Genomic DNA, 19,449 nt, shown 5'->3' with positions numbered 1-19,449 from the left:
CCTCGGTATATGGGGCCGGCGCCTTACCGACTGAGCCACAGGCGCCGCCCAGGAATTCTTTTTTTTTTTGAAGAGACAGAGTTTCACTTTATTGCCCTCGGTAGAGTGCCGTGGCGTCACACAGCTCACAGCAACCTCCAACTTCTGGGCTTAGGCGATTCTCCTGCCTCAGCCTCCCAAGTAGCTGGGACTACAGGCGCCCGCCACAACGCCCGGCTATTTTTTGTTGTTGTTGCAGTTTGGCTGGGGCTGGGTTTGAACCCGCCACCCTCAGCATATGGGGCCAGCGCCCTGCTCACTGAGCCACAGGCGCTACCCAGTTAGTAGGAATTCTAAGTACTAAATTCACAGGCCTAGGCTGGGCAGGTAGCTCACACCTGTAGTCCTAGCACTCTGGGAGGCCGAGGTAGGTGGATTGCCTGAGCTCACAGGTTCCAGATCAGCCTGAGCAAGAGCAAGACCCCATCTCTAAAAATAGCTGGGCGTTGTGCCAGGCACCTGTAATCCCAGCTACTTCGGAGGCTGAGGCAGAGAATCGCTTAAGCCCAAGAGTTTCAGGTTGCTGTGAGCTGTGACGCTACAGCACTCTACCAAGGGTGACAACTTGAGACTGTCTCAAAAAAAAAAAGCCGGGCGTGGTGGCTCATGCCTATAATCCCAACACTGTGGTAGGCTGAGGAGGGAGAATCGCTTGAGCTCAGGAGTTCGAGACTCTCCTGAGCGACAGTGAGACCCCTGACTCATGAAAAAAATGGAAAAACTCAGCCGGGCGCCTGTAATCCCAGCGGCTTCCGGAGGCTGAGGCAGGGGGGTGCCCGCAGCCTGAGTCTGAGGTTGTGGTGAGCTACCACGCCCACTGCACTCTGCTCAGGGGCATAGGGTGGGACCCTGTCTCAACAGCAACAACAACAAAAAAGAACAAGAGCTGAGTCTGACTTATCCAAGGAAGATAATCATAAATAAATGTTTGATATATATCATTTCCTGCTTTCTGCATAATTGAATGTAGACTGATCAGCCAGGTGCAGTGGCTCATGCCTGTAATCCTACTATGGGGGGCCCAGTTGGCTGGATTGCCTGAGCTCATGAGTTTGAGACCAGCGTGAGCAAGAGCGAGACCCTGTTTCTAAAATAGCCAGGTGTTGTGGCGAGTGCCTGTAGTCCCAGCTACTCCAGAGGCTGAGGCAAATGAATCGCATAAGCCCAAGAGTTTGAGGTTGCTGAGAGCCATGACTCCACACCATGGCATTCTACCCAGGGCAACAAAGTGAGGCACTGTTTCAAAAACAAACAAACAAAGAACGTACACTGATCGTGAGTGCATACTTTGTCAGGAGCTAGGCACTGTCCTTAGGGTTTTACCTATCGTTTCTCATATAATCATTCCAACAATCCTAACCCATCAATGTAGTTATCCTCATATGACACACAAAGAAACCAAAGGTAAGAGGGGTGAAATGACTTCTGTTTGGTAGATTTGAGATATGAATCCAACATATGCTACCTTTAAAGGAAAAGCAGGTCTATCTATCTGGTCTCTTTGTGACACATAGGCATGATGCTACTTCAACAACATCTCTAAGGAGACAGGACCTCCAATGGCAAGGAGGCTACTGGATGCCTATGGTCCTCTAGTTGGTTATTTGTTTTTGAGATAGAATCTCACTGTGTCGCCCTGGGTAGAGTGCTGTCGTATCATAGCTCACAGCAATCTGGAATTCCTGAGCTCAAGCAATCCACCTGCCTCTGCCTCCTAGAGTGCTAGGATTATAGGTGTGAGCCACTGCACCCAGCCTAAAAGGCTTGAAATTTTTTGCAGCTCTTGCTATCAATTTACAAATTCCTTTTTCAAAGGACTGTGCCAATTTGCAGTATGCCCTACACAATTTCATCTCAGCCTCTCCATCCCTGGGTATTGTCGTTAAAAAAAAAGTTTGGTTCATTTGATAAACATAAGGTGGGACATCATGTTGTATTGTTTGTTTGCTTGTTTGTTTTTGAGAGTCTCACTTTGTCAGTGCCGTGGCATCAAAGCAACCTCAAACTCTTGGGCTCAAGCGATTCACTTGCCTCAGCCTCCCAAGTAGCCGGGGGTACAGGCGTCCACCATAATGCCCGGCTATTTTTAGAGGCAGGGTTTTGCCCTTGCTCAGGCTGGTCTCGAGCTCCTGCAATCAGACGATCCACCTGCCTGCGCCTCCCGAGTGCTGAGATTACAGGCGTGAGCCACCGCGCCCGGCCGACATCATGTTGTATTGTTGAAAGCATTTTTAAAAAGTCATTTTTAGTGTCAGTTAATCAACTATGCCCATTTTATTGTATAACAGACTTCACACCCTGAGCCTGGAGCAGCTGAGAGAGGATGCCACCAAAGCCCACGTCCCTACTAACAACCAAAACCGTGGGAGAGCGGCGTAGGTAGGTGGTTTCTGACGCTTGCGCACTCAGTCCGCCCCGCCCCAGTTACATCTGCTTTCGCCGGCGTGGGAGCTGAGAGAAACGTCAACTAGGGCGTAACGTTGCGCAGGCGCACCAGAACGCCCGTGGATTCGTGGGTGCCAAAGGAGATGGGTGTGGGCTGGACGCGCAGGCGCACTGGCCGCCTGTAGGGCCAGGGCGCTTGCGCAGTCGCTCTTCCTCAGGCGGCAGCTATGGCGGGGCAAGAGGATCCGGTGCAGCGGGAGATACACCAGGACTGGGCGAACCGGGAGTACATCGAGATTATCACCAGCAGCATCAAGAAAATCGCGGATTTTCTCAACTCGTTTGGTCAGCGGGCGAGCAGGGGGAAGCGGGGAGGAGGGAGGCCTTTGAGGAGGTTTGCTGGGGCGCTGAGCAGGTTTAAGGGGGCTCTCCGGGAGCCTTTGGCATTTGCCGGTTTTCACTTCCTCCTTCAGGCCCCCCTTCCCTCTCCCGCCCTGCCCCTCAGGTTCAGCTGGACAGTCTCTGTGAGGTTACCGGCCCTGAGCGGAGCTAATCGGCTTCTTGCCATCCCCTTGGACCCCGTTCCCAGACCCGTTAGGCAGTGCCATCTACACTGTTGCGTTCTGTGACCTCCCTGCCTCCTTCGTGCTCGGCTTCCATCCCAGCCTCCACTTTTCACCCAGAATGCGCAGCCGAGACTGTGTCACTGTCCTGTTTCAAGACTCTTGGTGGCACCGTGCCACGTTCAGGATGAAGTCGAAACCCTCTAGCGTCAGTGCCTTTTAGTGGTGCCCTCAGCCTCTCCTTTCCATTCCTTCCTTGTGTGGTGGTAGTGATAGGAGAGGAGGTCTGAAGTCAGGTCGGAGACTCGTAGGGCCTTGCAAGTCCTCTTTTTGTTGCTAGTATCTAACCTACACTAGCTGTTCTGTCTGTAGGCTCAGATTGGGAGGCCAAGGCGGGTGGATTGCTTGAGCTCATAAGTTAGAAACCCTCCTGAGCCAAAGCGAGACCCCGCCTCTAAAAGAAATAGCTGGGGGGCTCTGCGTGGCTCGAGCGGCTTAGGCGCCAGCCACATACACCTGAGCTGGCAGGTTCGAATCCAGCCCTGGCCCACCAAACAACAAAGACAGCTGCAACCAAAAAATAGCCGGGCATTGTGGCAAGCGCCAGCTACTTGGGAAGCAGAGGCAGGAGAATCGCTTGAGCCCAGGAGTTGGAGGTTGGTGTGACCTGTGATGCCATGGCACTCTACCCAGGATGACAGCTTGAGGCTCTGTCTCAAAAAAAAAAAAAAATGCTGGGGATTGTGGTGCATACCTATAGTCCCAGCTACTGGGAGGCTGAGTCTAGGGGATCACTTGAGCCCAAGAATTTGAGGTTGCTGTGAGCTATGATGCTAGGACACTCTACCAAGGGTGACAAAGCGGAACTCTGTCTCAAAAAAAAAAAAAAAAAAAGAGTTCAAGACAAGAGAGCCTGTCTTGTCTTGAACTCTTGCTGAAAAAGAGTTCAGCAAGAGAGCCTGTCTCTACTAAAAATAGAAAAATTAGCTGGGTGTTCTAGCAGGCGCCAGTGGTCCTAGCTACAGGGAAGGCTGAGACAGGAGGATTGGTTAAACCCAGGAGCTTGTGGTTGCTGTGAGCTAAGCTGATGCCAGTACAGGGTAGCCTGGGGCAACACAATAAGACTGTTGTCCCAGAATGAATGAATGAATGGATCAATGAATAAATAAATAAATATAATGGTAATTGCCAGATGTTCAAAGTAATTGCCTGGTGGTTTACAAAGATTTTTAGATTTAGAAAGTGAATTTAGTGGGAAAAAAGCTAAGAGAAAAGAAATTTAAAAAATTAAAAATAAACTGAAAAAGAAAAGAACAAAACATAGAAATAACAAAAAGTATTTAGAGAAGAGAACAATTAGTCACATGTAAAGAAGAACAGAATTATGATGTAAAATTAAAAATTAAAGCAATTTGACTTAGCAGTTAGGTCTACCTGAGGAAAGTTCTGAGGGTTTATAATATCATAAAACAAGGCTGAGAAACTGGTTAAGTCATTAGACAGACCTTAGTACATTGTTTTGACATTCCGTGATTCAAGTTGAGTATATATGTGGTGTATTTTTGTTCCAAGTCCTTAGCATGACTCCTCAATTCTTATGTCTGTGAGACTCATACAGTTGACTAGTGAACAACACAGATTTGAACTGCATGTGTCTATATACGTGTGGGTTTTTTTTATTTTTTTGCAGCTTTTGGCTGGGGCTGGGTTTGAACCCGCCACCTCCAGCATATGGGGCCGGCGCCCTACCCCTTTGAGCCACAGGCACCGCTCCGGGTTTTTTTGTTGGTTTTTTTTTTTTCAATAAAAAGTTATACCTGGGCGGCGCCTGTGGCTCAGCGAGTAGGGCGCCGGCCCCACATGCCGAGGGTGGCGGGTTCAAACCCAGCCCCGGTCAAACTGCAACAACAACAAAAAATAGCCGGGCGTTGTGGCGGGCGCCTGTAGTCCCAGCTGCTCGGGAGGCTGAGGCAAGAGAATCGCGGAAGCCCAGGAGTTAGAGGTTGCTGTGAGCTGTGTGACGCCACGGCACTCTACCCAGGGCGGTACAGTGAGACTCTGTCTCTACAAAAAAAAAAAAGTTATACCTGGTGTGGTGGCTTACACCTGAAATCCCAGCACTCTGCGAGGCTGACATGGTGAAGCTCAACAGTTCAAGATCAGCCTGAGCAAGAGCGAGACCCTGTCTCTAAAAATAGCTGGGCGTTGTGGCGTGCCTGTAGTTCCAGCTACTTGGAAGGCTGAGGTAAGAGAATCGCTTGAGCCCAAGAGTTTGAGGTTGCTTTGAGCTAAGACGGCAATCTATGGAGGGTGACCAAGTAAGACTCTGTCTCTAAAAAAAAAAATAAAGTACAATAAAGATATACCAAGTGTGCCTGCCTCCTGCCTCCTCCACCTCTTCTGCCTCTGCTACCCCTAAGATAGCAAAACCAATCCTTCCTCCTCCGCATACTGTTTGATGTGAAGATGATCAGTATAAAGACAGATTTTTTTTTTTTTTTTTTTTTTTTGGTAGAGACAGAGTCTCACTGTACCGCCCTCGGGTAGAGTGCCGTGGCGTCACACGGCTCACAGCAACCTCTAACTCTTGGGCTTACGCAATTCTCTTGCCTCAGCCTCCCGAGCAACTGGGACTACAGGCGCCCGCCACAACGCCCGGCTATTTTTTTGTTGCAGTTTGGCCGGGGCTGGGCTTGAACCTGCAACCCTCAGCATATGGGGCCGGCGCCTTACCAACTGAGCCACAGGCGCCGCCCATAAAGACAGATTTTTACAATGATCCACTTCCACTTAAGGAATAGTTAATATATTTTCTCTTAATTATGATTTTCTTTTTTTTTTTTTTTTTGAGACAGCGTCTCAAGCTGTTGCCCTGGGTAAAGTGCCATAGCGTCACAGCTCACAGCAACCTCAAACTCTTGGGCTGAAGCGATTCCCTTGCCTCCCAAGTAGTTGTCATTGTTTGGCAGGCCCAGGCTGGATTCGAACTCACCTGCTCCGGTGTACGTGGCTGGTGCCCTAGCTGCTGAGATACAGGCACCGAGCCAATTACGATTTTCTTTTCTTTTCTTTTCTTTTTTTTTTTTTGTGGAGACAGAGTCTCACTGTACCGCCCTTGGGTAGAGTGCCGTGGCGCCACACGGCTCACAGCAACCTCTAACTCTTGGGCTTATGCGATTCTCTTGCCTCAGCCTCCCGAGTAGCTGGGACTACAGGCCCCCCCCACAACACCCGGCTATTTTTGGTTGCAGTTTGGCCGGGGCTGGGTTTGAACCCGCCACCCTCGGCATATGGGGCTGGCGCCCTACTCACTGAGCCACAGGCCGCCACACTTTTTCTTTTTTTTTTTTTTTGTAGAGACAGAGTCTCACTTTATCGCCTTAGATAGAGTGCCGTGGTGTCACACAGCTCACAGCAACCTCCAAATCCTTGGGCTTAGGCGATTCTCTTGACTCAGCCTCCCAAGTAGCTGGGACTACAGGCGCCTGCCACAACGCTCGGCTATTTTTTGTTGCAGTTCGGCCGGGGCTGGGTTTGAACCCGCCACCCTCGGCATATGGGGCCGGCACCCTACCCACTGAGCCACAGGCGCCGCCCACGATTTTCTTAATAACATCTTTTCTCTAGCTTACTTTATTACAAGAGTACAGTAAATAATACATTTAACGTACAAAATGTGTTTATCAACTGTTTATGTTATCAGTGAGGTCTTCAGTCAAGCTATTAGTAGTTATGTTTTTGGAGAGTCAGAAGTTACACAAGACTTTTTTTTTTGTAGAAACAGTCTCACTTTATCGCCCTCGGTAGAGTGCCGTGGCGTCACACAGTTCACACAACCTCCGACTCCTTGGCTTAGGTGATTCTCTTGCCTCAGCCTCCCGAGCAGCTGGGACTACAGGCGCCCGTCACAACGCCCTGCTACTTTTTGGTTGCAGTTTGGCTGGGGCCGGGTTTGAACCCGCCACCCTCGGTATATGGGGCTGGCGCCCTACCGACTGAGCCACAGGCGCCGCCCTACACAGACTTTTAATTGCACAAGGCATTGGTGCCGCTAACCCATGCGTTGTTCAAGAGTCAACTGTACTGTGTTTATGAGGGTATAATTTGGTGGTGCAAAGATGCAATAGAAGTTTACTTTGAGGGGGCATCAATAGGTCTTTGAAAACAGCAGTAGTCCTTACCCTGATTGCAGGGTCTGCATACACCATGTGTTTTGGAGAGGAAACTGTTTTTCCAAGATAGCAAATGACTTTCTGAACAGGTTTTACCCTGTGATTCCAGCTGGTGGGAGTAGAACACACAGATCATAATACAGCAATCATATCCTAACATTAGGCCTATCTGTTCTTTCAAATCTGTGAAATTTCTAAAAATAGATTGTCATGCATTATAGCTTTTTTTTTCCTCCCGGTTTGTTTTTTGAGACAGAATCTCACTTCGTCACCCTAAGTAGAGTGCTGTGGTGTCACAGCTCACAGCAACCTCAAATTCTTGGGCTCACACGATCTCTTGCCTCAGCCTACCCACTGAGAAGGCAAGATCAGCATGTAGGAAGATTTGTCAAAGTGGATGCTGAAGTGATTTTTTCAAAATAGCTAGCAAAGAGATGAAAAGGAAACTTGTTAGCTAAGTGTTAAACCATTATGTGAGAGAGTGTCTCAAGTTATTTTAGAATTAAAAAGTGAAGGTTGGGTGGCGCTTGTGGCTCAGTGAGTGGGGCACCAGCGCCATATGCCGAGGGTGGTGGGTTCAAACCCAGCCCCGGCCAAACTGCAGCAACAACAACAAAAATAGCTGGGCGTTGTGGCGGGCGCCTGTAGTCCCAGCTGCTCGGGAGACTGAGGCAGGAGAATCACGTAAGCCCAAGAGTTAGAGGTTGCTGTGAGCCGTGTGACGCCACGGCACTCTACCCGAGGGCGGTACAGTGAGACTCTGTCTCTACAAAAAAAAAAAAAAAAGTGAAGGTTATTGAGAGATGACTGAAAACAGTGTTGGAAGAGGAAGTAAAAATTACCATGCTTAAATACCCTTTCTCTCACGTTGAGAATAGTTGGAGAAAGAATAAGTTTCTGTTTTAGAAGTTTACAGAGGAGGGAAATCTAGGTTTCATCTTGGGTGAGGTGGGAATAGAAGATTGAGAAAGCTAGAGGGGGTGGCGCCTGTGGCTCAGTGGGTAGGGCACCGGCCCCATGTACTGAGAGTGGCGGGTTCAAACCTGGCCCAGGCCAAGTTGCAACAAAAAAAATAGCCGGGCATTGTTGCTGGCACCTGTAGTCCCAGCTACTCGGGTGGCTGAGGCAAGAGAATCACCTAAGCCAAGGAGTTGGAGGTTGTGTGAACTGTGTGACACCATGGCACTCTACCGAGGGCAATAAAATGAGACTCTGACTCTGCAAAAAAAAAATTAAAAAAAAAAAAGAAAGCTAGAGGAAGAAAAGGAATTTTGTCTGTTTTTACAGATGGAATGTGGGTTCTGCAGGGTATTTGATGTTCTTCAACTTTTCTCTAGTTCTAAAAAGCCTTTGCAGATATCCATAAATCATTAAGTATCCTCTAGACCTACAGTAATGATGTGGCTCCAGTAATCTCAGATTTTTTTTTTTTTTTTGGATTTTTAAAAACCAAAACATTTATTGCATGACTAATTGTTGAAATTCTTAAGATGAACTGGATGCTGCAACAGCTGCCCTCTTGGGTTTAGGCGTCGTTCCTTCACAGAATCCATGCCTGAATCTGCTGTACACAATTTTTAGGTGCCTCATCCGACCAGTCCCAGTGGTATTTCTTCTTTTAGCCTTGGCCCTCCAGTTATACTTTCTCTTGCGCTTAGCGAGATAGCCACATTTGCCATAGGTGGACTTTTGTAGGTGGTAGGCCTTAGAGCCACAGCGGCGGCACAACGTATGCGTCTTATTCCGATGCTTTCCAAATGATGACGTTCCCTTCGTCATGGTGCCAAGTAGATGGGACTACAGGCACCCACCACAACGCCCAGCTATTTTTTGGTTGTAGTTGTCATTGTTGTTTGGCAGGCCCAGGCTGGATTCAAACCCGCCAGCTCTGGTGTATGTGGCCAGTGCCCTACCCACTGAGCTACAGGCGCTGCCCTTCTCTTTTATTTTTGAGACACAGTCTCACTGTGTTGCCTAGGCTAGAGTGCCATGGCATTAACCTATCTCACAGCAACCTCAAACTCCTGGGTTTAAGTGATCCTCCTGCCTTAGCCCCCCAGGTAGCTGGGACTATAGGTGTCCAACACTATATGCCATATCAATTTTTCTATTTTTAGTATAGATGGGGTCTTGCTCTTGCTCAGGCTGGTCTCTTAACTCCTGAGCTCAAGGGATCCTCCCACTTTGGCCTCCCAGAGTGTTAGGATTACAGGTGTGAGCCACCATGCCTAGCCCAAAAAACATTAAAGCAGATGGCCATCTGTACAGCCTTGGTATATTACCTTTCTATTGCTACTTTAACAATAAATTGCCACAAATTTACCAGCTTAAATCATGTAAATGTATTAGTTTGCCATTGTATGAGTCAGAGATCCAGCAGTTATCACGGGGCTAAATTAAAGATGTCAGCAGGGTTGCCTTCCATTCTGGAGGCTCTAGGATAGGATCAATTTCCTTGTTTATTGGGTTGGTGGCAGAATTCAGTTTCTTGTTATAGGACTGAGATCCCTGTTTCCTGTCATCTGGGTGTCCCCAGCTTCTAAAAGTCACTTGTATTTTTTGCCTCATGGCCCCCTTCCTTCATCTTCAAAGCCAGCAATGGCAGGTTAGTCCTTTTCATACTTCAAGTCTCTTTTCCTTCTTTCATCTCATCTCTGACCCTCTTCCTCTGCCTTTCTCTTCTACATTTATGAACTTGTGATTAGATTGGGCCCACTTAGATAATCTAGGATAAATCCCAGGATCTCAGGGTCCTTAACTTTATTATCTTTTTTTCCTTTTTTTTTTTTTTTATTGTTAAATCACAGCTGTGTACATTAGTGCAATCAAGGGGTACAATGTGCTGGTTTCATATACAATCTGAAATATTCTCATCAAACTGTTCACCATAGCCTTCATGGCATTTTCTTAGTTACTGTATGTAGACATTTGTATTCTGCCTTTAGTGTCCTTAACTTTAATCACATCTGCAAAGTCCTTTTTGCCATGTATAATACATGTTCACAGGTTCTGGGGATTAGGGAATGGACATCTTTGGCCATTATTCTCTGCCTACCACACTTGGTAGGAAGTTTAGCAGATCCACTTTATGCAGTTGTGCACCTAAGAAACTTCTCACCGGGCGGCGCCTGTGGCTCAAGGAGTAGGGCGGCGGTCCCATATGCCGGAGGTGGCGGGTTCAAACCCAGCCCCGGACAAAAACCACAAAAAAAAAGAAACTTCTCACCTTATCCCTTCCACTCCCATTTGTACTTTATGTATATGTATATATATATATATTTTTTTTGAGACAGAGCCTCAAGCTGTTGCCCTGGGTAGGGTGCTGTGGCATTACAGCTCACACAACCTCCAACTCCTGGGCTCAAGTGAGTCTCCTGCCTCTGCCTGCCAAGTAGCTGGGACTACAGGCGCCCGCCACAACGCCCAGCTATTTTTCGGTTGCAGCCGTCATTTTTGTTTGGCGGGCCTTGGGCTGGATTCGAACCTGCCAGCTCATGTTTATGTGGCTGGCGCCTTATCCGCTTGAGCCACAGGCATTGAGCCTGTACTTTATATATTATTGCTTTTTTTTGTGTGTGTGTGGTTTTTGGCCGGGGCTGGGTTTGAACCTGCCACCTCCGGCATATGGGACCAGCGTCCTACTCCTTGAGCCACAGCGCCGCCCTATATTATTGCTCTTTGTCGGTATACTAGGGTGTGTGTGTCTGTGTCTGGAGTGAAATTAATCCTGACATTAGTTTCTTTTTACCAGATATGTCTTGTCGTTCAAGACTTGCAACACTAAACGAGAAATTGACAGCCCTTGAACGGAGAATAGAATACATTGAAGCACGGGTATGTATGATGGACAAGGGCTGTCCAAGAGAGAATGGATATGTACACTTACTGCTGAAAAAATCCTGAAGGAAGAAACAGGCTTAGAGAAGTTAAGTACTGTGCCTGAATTTGAGCTAGGTTTCTGTGGCTACAAATCTGTATTCTTTCCTTTTTTTTTTTTTGTAGAGACAGAGTCTCACTTTATGGCCCACGGTAGAGTGCCGTGGCCTCACACAGCTCACAGCAACCTCCAACTTCTGGGTTTAAGCGATTCTCTTGCCTCAGCCTCCCGAGTAGCTGGGACTACAGGTGCCCGCCACAACGCCCGGCTATTTTTTGGTTGCTGTTTGGCTGGGGCCGGGTTTGAACCCGCCACCCTCGGTATATGGGGCCGGCGCCTTACCAAGTGAGCCACAGGCGCCACCCCAAATCTGTATTCTTTTCTACCATTCGTCACTGCCTAGGATGATAAGTAAGATTTCTTTAGATGCCTTTAATCTTTTTGAATTTATCTAAATGTCAGGGTTTTTTTTGACAGGTGACAAAGGGTGAAACGCTCACCTAGAAGCATGCCGTGCTGCTGCTGGGAAGTTGCTTGACAGAACACAGGCCACGTGGGAAAGGCCCCAGCAGCCTTCAGCTCCTTCCTCTCTCCTCGAAGAGCAACAGGGCTTATTCTTGTTTTCTTTTTTCAAAAGTGTAGCCTTTGGGCTCTGCCATATGCATCTGGGGGTGTGATGTGCCTCACAGGGAGAAGTTCAGGGCAACTCTTGGCATTTTACCTTTTCAGTAACATTTTATCAAACTACTTGTCAATGTATTTGAGGTGTTTGGGGCCAAAATCCTGGAACTCTTTGTGAAGGTCCTCACCACATCTCTTTCTTTGTCTCTCAGACTCTCTTTACCTCTCATTGCCTCTGCACTGAATCTATATACAGTCTTTTTCTCTTCCGCACCTTTGGTGGGAGGTGAGGGGTGGCAGCCTGGCTGAGGCACTCGTCCTCTGGCAGTGTGGCTGCCAGGGAATGTTGTTGCTAACCCACCAGTTTCTTGTCATTTGGGGGAGGTCAAGGCCAGGCCCTCACTTGGCTTGAAGGGACACTTCCAGAGCTTTCTTCCTGTCAGTGGAGGTGTCTGTGCCTCATATTCCCTTAATAAACTCCTCGACTTATCTGACTGCTGTGATTGTGATGGGCAGACAAGCTATAAATGGGCTCACTTACTCCACAGAAATGTGACATGTAAGATGATTATTCTATCATAAAACCTTCAGATGTAGCTGTTTGATTCAAAGCTTAAGTGGCTTACCAACCCAAGCCCCCATCTTTATACATTCAGCTGACAATTCATTCTGGGAATCTTTTGGTTAATTAGCAGACATTGACCAAGTATGTACTGTGTAAGCATGTTTTAATAAAAGACACAGCATTGAATCAGGCGTGATGCTTACAGTCTATGGAAATGCCAGTATCCACATGATTTAACTAATCCAGGACAGACTGTAATCTTGGATTACAACTATAATCCAAGATAACCTATATCTTGTTATACAGTACAAGTTAAATGTCTACTTTCTTTGAAAGCAAATTAATTTTTTGAAACAAGGGTCTCTGTTGCCCTAGGTAGAGTGTCCGGACATCATAGCTCCCAGCAACCTGAAACTCTTGGGCTGCAGCAATTCTCTTGCCTCAGCCTCCCAAGTAGCGAGACTACAGGTGCCTGCAACAACATCCGGCTTTTTTTTTTTTTTTTTGGTTGCAGTTATCATTATTGTTTAGCAGGCCCGGGCCAGGTTCAAACCTACCAGCTCTAGTGTATGTGGCTGGTGCCCTGCTGACTATAGGCGCCACCCTTGTTTTTTGTTTTTTGTTTTTGAGACAGAGTTTCATTTTGTCACCCTTGGTAAAGTGCCATGGCGTCATAGCTAATAGCAACCTCCAACTCTTGGGCTTAAGCGATTCTCTACCCTCAGCCTCCCAAGTAGCTGGGACTACAGGCACCTACCACAATGCCCGGCTCTTTTTTTGTTCTAGTTGTCATTGTTGTTTGGCAGGCCCAAGCTGGAATCTAACTCACCAGCTTGGGTGCATGTGGCCGGTGCCCTAGCCGCTGAGCTATAGGCGCCAAGCATGAAGTAGGCATTTTTTCTTTTTTTTTTTTTGGCCGGGGCTGGGTTTGAACCCAGCACCTCCGGGATATGGGACCAGCGTCTCACTCCTTGAGCCACAGGAGCTGCCCCGGCACTTTTTTTTTTTTGTAGAGACAGAGTCTCACTCTATCACCCTCGGTAGCTCACAGCAACCTCCAACTCCTGGGCTTAGGTGATTCTCTTGCCTCAGCCTCCCAAGTAGCTGGGACCACAGGCACCCGCCACAATGTCCAGCTATTTTTTTGTTGCAATGTGGCAGGGGCCGGGTTTGAACCTGCCACTCTTGGTACATGAGGCCGGCGCCCTACACACTGAACAGGTGCTGTGCTGAAGTAGGCATTCTTATCTTCATTAATAGGTAAGGAACAAGTTCAGAGAGGCCAAAACTTGCCCAAAGTCATACAAAGTAAAGGGAAGTACTGGGTTTGAATCCAGATGTACTGACTCAGACTGCTGTAAGCATTTTTTTTTTTCTTTTTTTTTTTTGTAGAGACAGAGTCTCACCTTATCACCCTTGGTAGAGTGCCATGGCATCACACAGCTCATAGCAATCTCCAACTCCAGGGCCCAGGCGATTCTCCTGCCTCAGCCTCCCAAGCAGCTGGGACTACAGGCGCCCGCCACAACGCCCGGCTATTTTTTTGTTGCAATTTGGCCGGGGCTGGGTTTGAACCCGCCACTCTTGGTATATGGGGCCGGCGCCCTACCCACTGAGCCACAGGCGCCGCCCGCATTTTTTAAATTTTGAATGTGGTAATGAGATCTGAAACGCTTTCTCATTCCTAGTCCAGTGCTCTTTTTTTTTTTTTTTCTATTTTTGAGACAGTCTCACTATGTTGCCCTCAATAGAGTGCCATAGTGTCACAGTTCACAGCAACCTCAAACTTTTGGGCTCCAGCGATTCTCTTGCCTCAGCCTCCCAAGTAGCTGGGACCACAGGCGCCCACCACAACACCCAGCTATTTTTTTGTTGTTGCAGTTGTTTAGCTGACCCAGACAGAGTTTGAACCTGCCACCTTCAGTGTACATGGCTGGTACCGTAACCACTGTGCTATGGGCACTGAGCCCCAGTGCTCTTTCACTGCCTCATATTAGATCATTTTTTTGTTTGTTTGGTTTTCTTTTTTTTTATTGTTGGGGATTCACTGGGAGTACAATAAGCCAGGTTACACTGATTGCATTTGTTAGGTAAAGTCCCTCTTGCAATCATGTCTTGCCCCCAGAAGGTGTGGCACACACCAAGGCACCACCCCTTTCCCTCCTTCCCTCTCTCTGCCTTTGTTTTTTTTTTTCTTTTGAGACACTCTCCTGACACCCTGCCTAGAGTGCTCTGGCATTACAGCTAACAGCAACCTCAAGTTCTTGGGCTCATGTGATCCTCTTGCTGAGGTTGGTCTCAAACTCCTGAGCTTGAGCAATCCATTCCCTACGTCCCCCAGAGTGCTAAGATCATAGGTGTGAGCCATGACACCTGGCCCACATTAGATAGTTTTCAAGAAATTATAGGCCCATGTTAAAATTATATGCCTCTCCGCCAGTTGCCCTGGGTAGAGTGCCATGGTATCACAGCAACCTCAAACTCTTGGGGTCAGGTGATCCTCTTGCTTCAGATTCTAAAGGAACTAGGACTACAGGCCCTGCCACAATACTCAGTTATTTTTAGAGACAGGGCCTCCTCACTCTTGCTCAGGCTGGTCTTAAACTCCTAAGCTCAGGCAATCCACCTCCCTTGGCCTCCCAGAATGCTAGGATTACAGGCATCAGCTTCTTTGCTCAGTCTGAAAGTCCTGCTTAAGATTTTTTTTTTTTTCTTGAGACAGAGCCTCAAGCTATTGCCCTGGGTAGAGAGGTGTGGCATCACAGCTCACAGCAACCTCCAATTCCTGGGCTCAAGCGATTCTCTTGCCTCCGCCTCCCAGGTAGCTGGTAGCTGGGACTACAGGTGTCTGCCACAACACCTGGCTATTTTGTGGTTGCAGCCGTCATTGTTGTTTGGCAGGCCTGGGCTGTATTCAAACCCGCCAGCTCAGGTGTATGTGGCTGGCGCCTTAGCTGCTTGAACCACAGGCGCCAAGCCCCTGCTTAAGAAATTTAATTTAGGGGCGGCGGCGCCTGTGGCTCATTCGGTGGGGCCCCGGCCCCATATACCGAGGGTGGCGGGTTCAGGCCCGGCCCTGGCCAAAACTGCAACCAAAAAATAGCCAGGTGTTGTGGCGGCGCCTGTAGTCCCAGCTACTCGGGAGGCTGAGGCAAGAGAATTGCTTAAGCCCAGGAGTTGGAGGTTGCTGTGAGCTGTGTGAGGCCACGGCACTCTACCGAGGGCCATAAAGTGAGACTCTGTCTCTACAAAAAAAAAAAAGAAATTTAGGTAGTGTCCATTGGTCAGTGAGTAGGGTGCTGGCCACGTACACCCAGGCTGGTGCGTCCGAACCCAGCCTGGGCCAGCTAAACAACAACTGCAACAAAAAAATAGCCGGGGGCGGCGCCTATGGCTCAAGGAGTAGGGCTCCGGTCCCATATGCTGGAGGTGGTGGGTTCAAACCTAGCCCCGGCCAAAAAAACCCCCAAAAAACAGCCGGGCCTTATGGCAGTGCCTATAGTCTCAGCTACTTGGGAGGCTGAGGGAAGAGGATCACTTTAGGCCAAGAGCTGGAGGTTGCTGTCAGCTGTGATGCTACAGCACTCTACCGAGGGCAACATAGGGAGACTCTGTCTCAAAAAAAAAAGTAATTTAACCAAGCATGATGTCTCATCCCTCTAATCCTAGCATTTTGCCAGGCTGAAACAGGTGGATTACCTGAGTTTAGGAATTGAAGACCAGCCTTAACAAGGTGAGATCCCGTCTCTACTAAACCTACAAAAAGTAGCCAGATGTTATGGTGGGTCCCTGTAGTCCCAGCTACTCAGGAGCCTGAGACAAGGGGATCTCTTTTTTTTATTATTTATTTTATTTTATTTTTATTAAATCATAGCTGTGTACATTGATATGATCATGGGGCATCATTCACTAGCTTTACAGACCATTTACCAAGTTTCACGTTATACCCTTGTAAGATGCACCCCTGGTGTACAACAGGATCTCTTAAACCCAAGAGTTTGAAGTTGTGGCTATGATGCCAGGGCACTCTACCCCGGGTGAGTCTGTCTCAAGAAAAAAAGATTAAGGAGTCTGAGTCAAGAGAATCGCCTAAGCCCAAGGATTTGGAGGTTGCTGTGAGCTGTGTGACGCCACGGCACTCTACCCAAGGGTGATAAGGTGAGACTCTGTCTCTACAAAAAAAAAAAGAAAAAAAGATTATTCTTTGGGAGACAGAGGAGGGAGGATCCCTTGAGCTCAGGAGTTTGAGACCAACCTGATCCAAGAGCACGACTCCATCTCTAAAAATAGCCGGGCATTGTGGTGGGTGCCCATAGTCCCTTCTACTTGGGAGGCTGAGGCAGAAGGAACACTTGAACTCAGGAGTTTGATGTTGCTCTAAGCTAGTCTGATGCCACAGCACTCTAGCCTAGGCAACAGAGTGAGACTGTCTCAAACAGAAAAAAGAAATTTAGGGCGAGGGCGGCGCCTGTGGCTCAGTGAGTAGGGCGCCGGTCCCATATGCCGGAGGTGGTGGGTTCAAACCCAGCCCCGGCCAAAAACCACAAAAAAAAAAAAAAATTTAGGGCGGTGTCTGTGGCTCAAAGGGGTAGGGTGCCAGTCCCATATGCCAGAGATGGCGGGTTCAAACCCAGCCCCGGCCAAAAAAAAGAAAAAAGAAATTTAATCCACTTTCTCTAGCTATCCCTAGGTTGGAGTAGCTTCTGGAGCCAAAAGCAGTTCTCTATCTCCCTTTACAATGACCTTATTTAGTGAGGCTTCAGGAACTGAGATTTTATTCTCAAGTCTCACACATCTTTCATCACAGCTCATTGCAGTCAAGAAATAGTGTTATGCTAAACCACATTTTTTTGTCCCAAAAGTGTGATTTCTTCAACTATGCCTTTCTGGAATACTAACACTTCACCCTAACTCAGGATGATAAAATTAGATTTTACATTTTGATTTAGGTTTGATGAATCATTCTTTTTTAAAAAACATAATATTTAATCTTTATAACAAAACTAATATGTTGACAGGATTATTTGAACTATGAAGAGACAATTTCAGAGAGGCTAAAGATTCAGAAATCTGTCCCCAGCTTTTCTGAATTGAAATTGTTCTTAGTTGCTTCACTGTAAAGAAAAGTTCAGCCAGGCTTGGTGGCTCAAGCCCGTAATCCTAACACTTAGGGAGGACCAGGCCGGTGGGTTGCTTGAGCTCAGGAGTTTTGGGAGACCAGCCTGAGCCAGAGCAAGACCCTGACTCTAAAAAAATAGCCATGCCCTGTGGCAGGGGCCTGTAGTCCCAGCTACTCAGTAGGCTGAGGTAAGCGTATTGTTTGAGCCCAAGAGATTGGGGTTGCTGTGAGCTATGATACCACAGCACTCTACCCAGGACAAATGAGACTCTGTCTCAAAAACATTAGAAAAATAAAAGTTGGGGCCGGGCGTGGTGGCTCGCTCCTGTAGTCCCAGCGCTGTGGGAGGCCGAGGCAGGTGGATTGCCTGAGCTCAGAGGTTCAAAACCCATATGAGCAGCAGTCAGCCAGAGTAAGACCCCGTCTCTACCAACAACATCAAAAAAAAACAGCCAGCACCGCAGGAGAAGGAAGAAAATCACCAGAAAAGGAGTACTTCAAACAAACATGAACAAGCACACTGAAATTAAAAAAAAAAAAAAAGAAAAAGAAAAGTTGAATTGAGTTCTTAAACTTTTTTTTTTTTAATGTAGAGACAGTCTCACTTTATTGCCCTTGGTAGAGTGCCGTGGCCTCACACAGCTCACAGCAACCTCCAACTCCTGGGCTTGGGAAAAATTAACCCGGCATGGTATTGAACCCATGTAGTCCCAGCTACTTGGGAGGCTGAGATAAGAGAATCACTTGAGCCCAAGAGGTTGCTGTGAGCTGTGACACCACAGCATTCTACTGAAGATGACAAGTGAGACTCTGTCTCAACACAACTAGGGTTGGGCACAATGGCTCCTACCTGTAATCCTACCAGGCTGGTAGCTTGCTTGAGCTCAGGAGTTGGAGACCAGCCCGAGCAAGAGTGAGACCCCATCTAAAAAACCAGCCAGGCATTTTGGCTGTTGCCTGTACCCCAAGCTACTTGGGAGGCTGAGGCAAGACAATTGCTTGAGCCCAGGAGTTTGAGGTTGCTGTGAGCTATGATGCCACAACACTCTCCCCAGGGTAAGACGTCTCAAAAAAACAAATCCAAACTACCAGATGGGTAGAGTAGTTCATGCCTATAATCTTCCTGCTTGGCCGCAAAGAGGTTTGAGACTAGCCTAAGCAACATAGTGAGACTTAATCTCTACAAAAAATAAATAAGTTAGCTGTATATGTTGACACTTACCTATAGTGCTAGCTAACAATAACTTACCATATGATCCTGTAAAACCAATGCCGAGTATATAACTTAAAAAAGGAAATCAGTATACTGAAGAGGTGTCTGCACTCAAATGTTAATTTCAACACTACTCACTTTTTTTTTTTTTTTTTTGAGACAGAGTTTCACTTTGCTGCCCTGGGTAGAGAGCTGTTGTGTCACAGCTCACAGCAACCTCAAACTCTTGGGCTCAACCTATTCTCTTCTCTCAGACTCCCAAGTACCTGGGACTACAGGTGCCTGGCTGTTTTTTAGAGACAGGGTCTCACTCTGGCTCAGGCTGGTCTTGAACCTGTGAGCTCAGGCTATCCACCCGCCTCAGCCTCCCAAGTGCTGAGGTTACAGATGTGAGCCACTGCCCTCGGCCCCAACACTACTCACAATAGCCAAGGCGTGGAATCAATCAAAGTGTCTGTCAGTGGATGAATGGATAAAGAAAATGTGTATGTACGGGCTTGGCACCTGTGGCTCAAGTGGCTAAGGTGTCAGCCACATACACCTGAGCTGGCGGGTTCAAATCCAGCCCGGCCCACAAACAACAATGATGGCTGCAACCAAAACATAGCCAGGCATTGTGGCAGGTGCCTGTAGTCCCAGCTACTTGGGAGGTGGAGGCAGGAGAATCGCTTGAGCCCAGGAGTTGGAGGTTGCTGTGAGCTGTGACGTCATCGCACTCTACCCAGGGTGACAGCTTGAGGCTCCGTCTCAACAAAGAGAAAATGTGTATGTATGCAATGGAATATTAAATAAAAAAGATGAAATCTTGTCATTTGTAGCAACACGGAAGCATTTGGAAGACATTATGTTCATTGAAATAAACCAGACACAGGTGAGGCATGGTGGCTCTTGCCTG

General features: G+C 47.7%; 2 protein-coding genes across 2 annotated transcripts; one reads left to right on the top strand and one right to left on the bottom strand.

Moving 5' to 3' along the window:
- Positions 1–2,550: 2,550 nt before the first annotated feature.
- On the top strand, positions 2,551–12,147 carry BRK1 (BRICK1 subunit of SCAR/WAVE actin nucleating complex). Its single transcript, XM_053599276.1, has 3 exons — positions 2,551–2,769; positions 10,911–10,993; positions 11,514–12,147. The coding sequence occupies exons 1-3, from the start codon at positions 2,652–2,654 to the stop codon at positions 11,538–11,540; spliced, it is 228 nt and encodes a 75-aa protein (XP_053455251.1). The 5' UTR covers positions 2,551–2,651; the 3' UTR covers positions 11,541–12,147.
- Positions 6,960–9,053, bottom strand: LOC128591632 (60S ribosomal protein L37-like). Its single transcript, XM_053599275.1, has one exon. It carries the CDS (start codon positions 8,936–8,938, stop codon positions 8,645–8,647), a length of 294 nt encoding a protein of 97 aa, XP_053455250.1. The 5' UTR covers positions 8,939–9,053; the 3' UTR covers positions 6,960–8,644.
- Positions 12,148–19,449: the final 7,302 nt, after the last annotated feature.

Source organism: Nycticebus coucang, chromosome 8 (genome assembly GCF_027406575.1).
Source record: "Nycticebus coucang isolate mNycCou1 chromosome 8, mNycCou1.pri, whole genome shotgun sequence".
In the NCBI taxonomy this organism is placed as follows: domain Eukaryota; kingdom Metazoa; phylum Chordata; class Mammalia; order Primates; family Lorisidae; genus Nycticebus; species Nycticebus coucang.
The sequence above is the reverse complement of the archived record's forward strand: the minus strand, read 5'-3'. Positions and strand labels throughout refer to the sequence as shown.

Bases quoted from the DNA above. Each gene is read 5' to 3' on its own strand.
- LOC128591632 (XM_053599275.1), bottom strand. From the start codon at position 8,938: ATGACGAAGGGAACGTCATCATTTGGAAAGCATCGGAATAAGACGCAT.
- BRK1 (XM_053599276.1), top strand. From the start codon at position 2,652: ATGGCGGGGCAAGAGGATCCGGTGCAGCGGGAGATACACCAGGACTGG. The intron at 2,770-10,910 runs GTCAGCGGGCGA...TCTTTTTACCAG, and splicing joins GGATTTTCTCAACTCGTTTG to ATATGTCTTGTCGTTCAAGA. The intron at 10,994-11,513 runs GTATGTATGATG...TTTTTTTGACAG, and splicing joins TAGAATACATTGAAGCACGG to GTGACAAAGGGTGAAACGCT.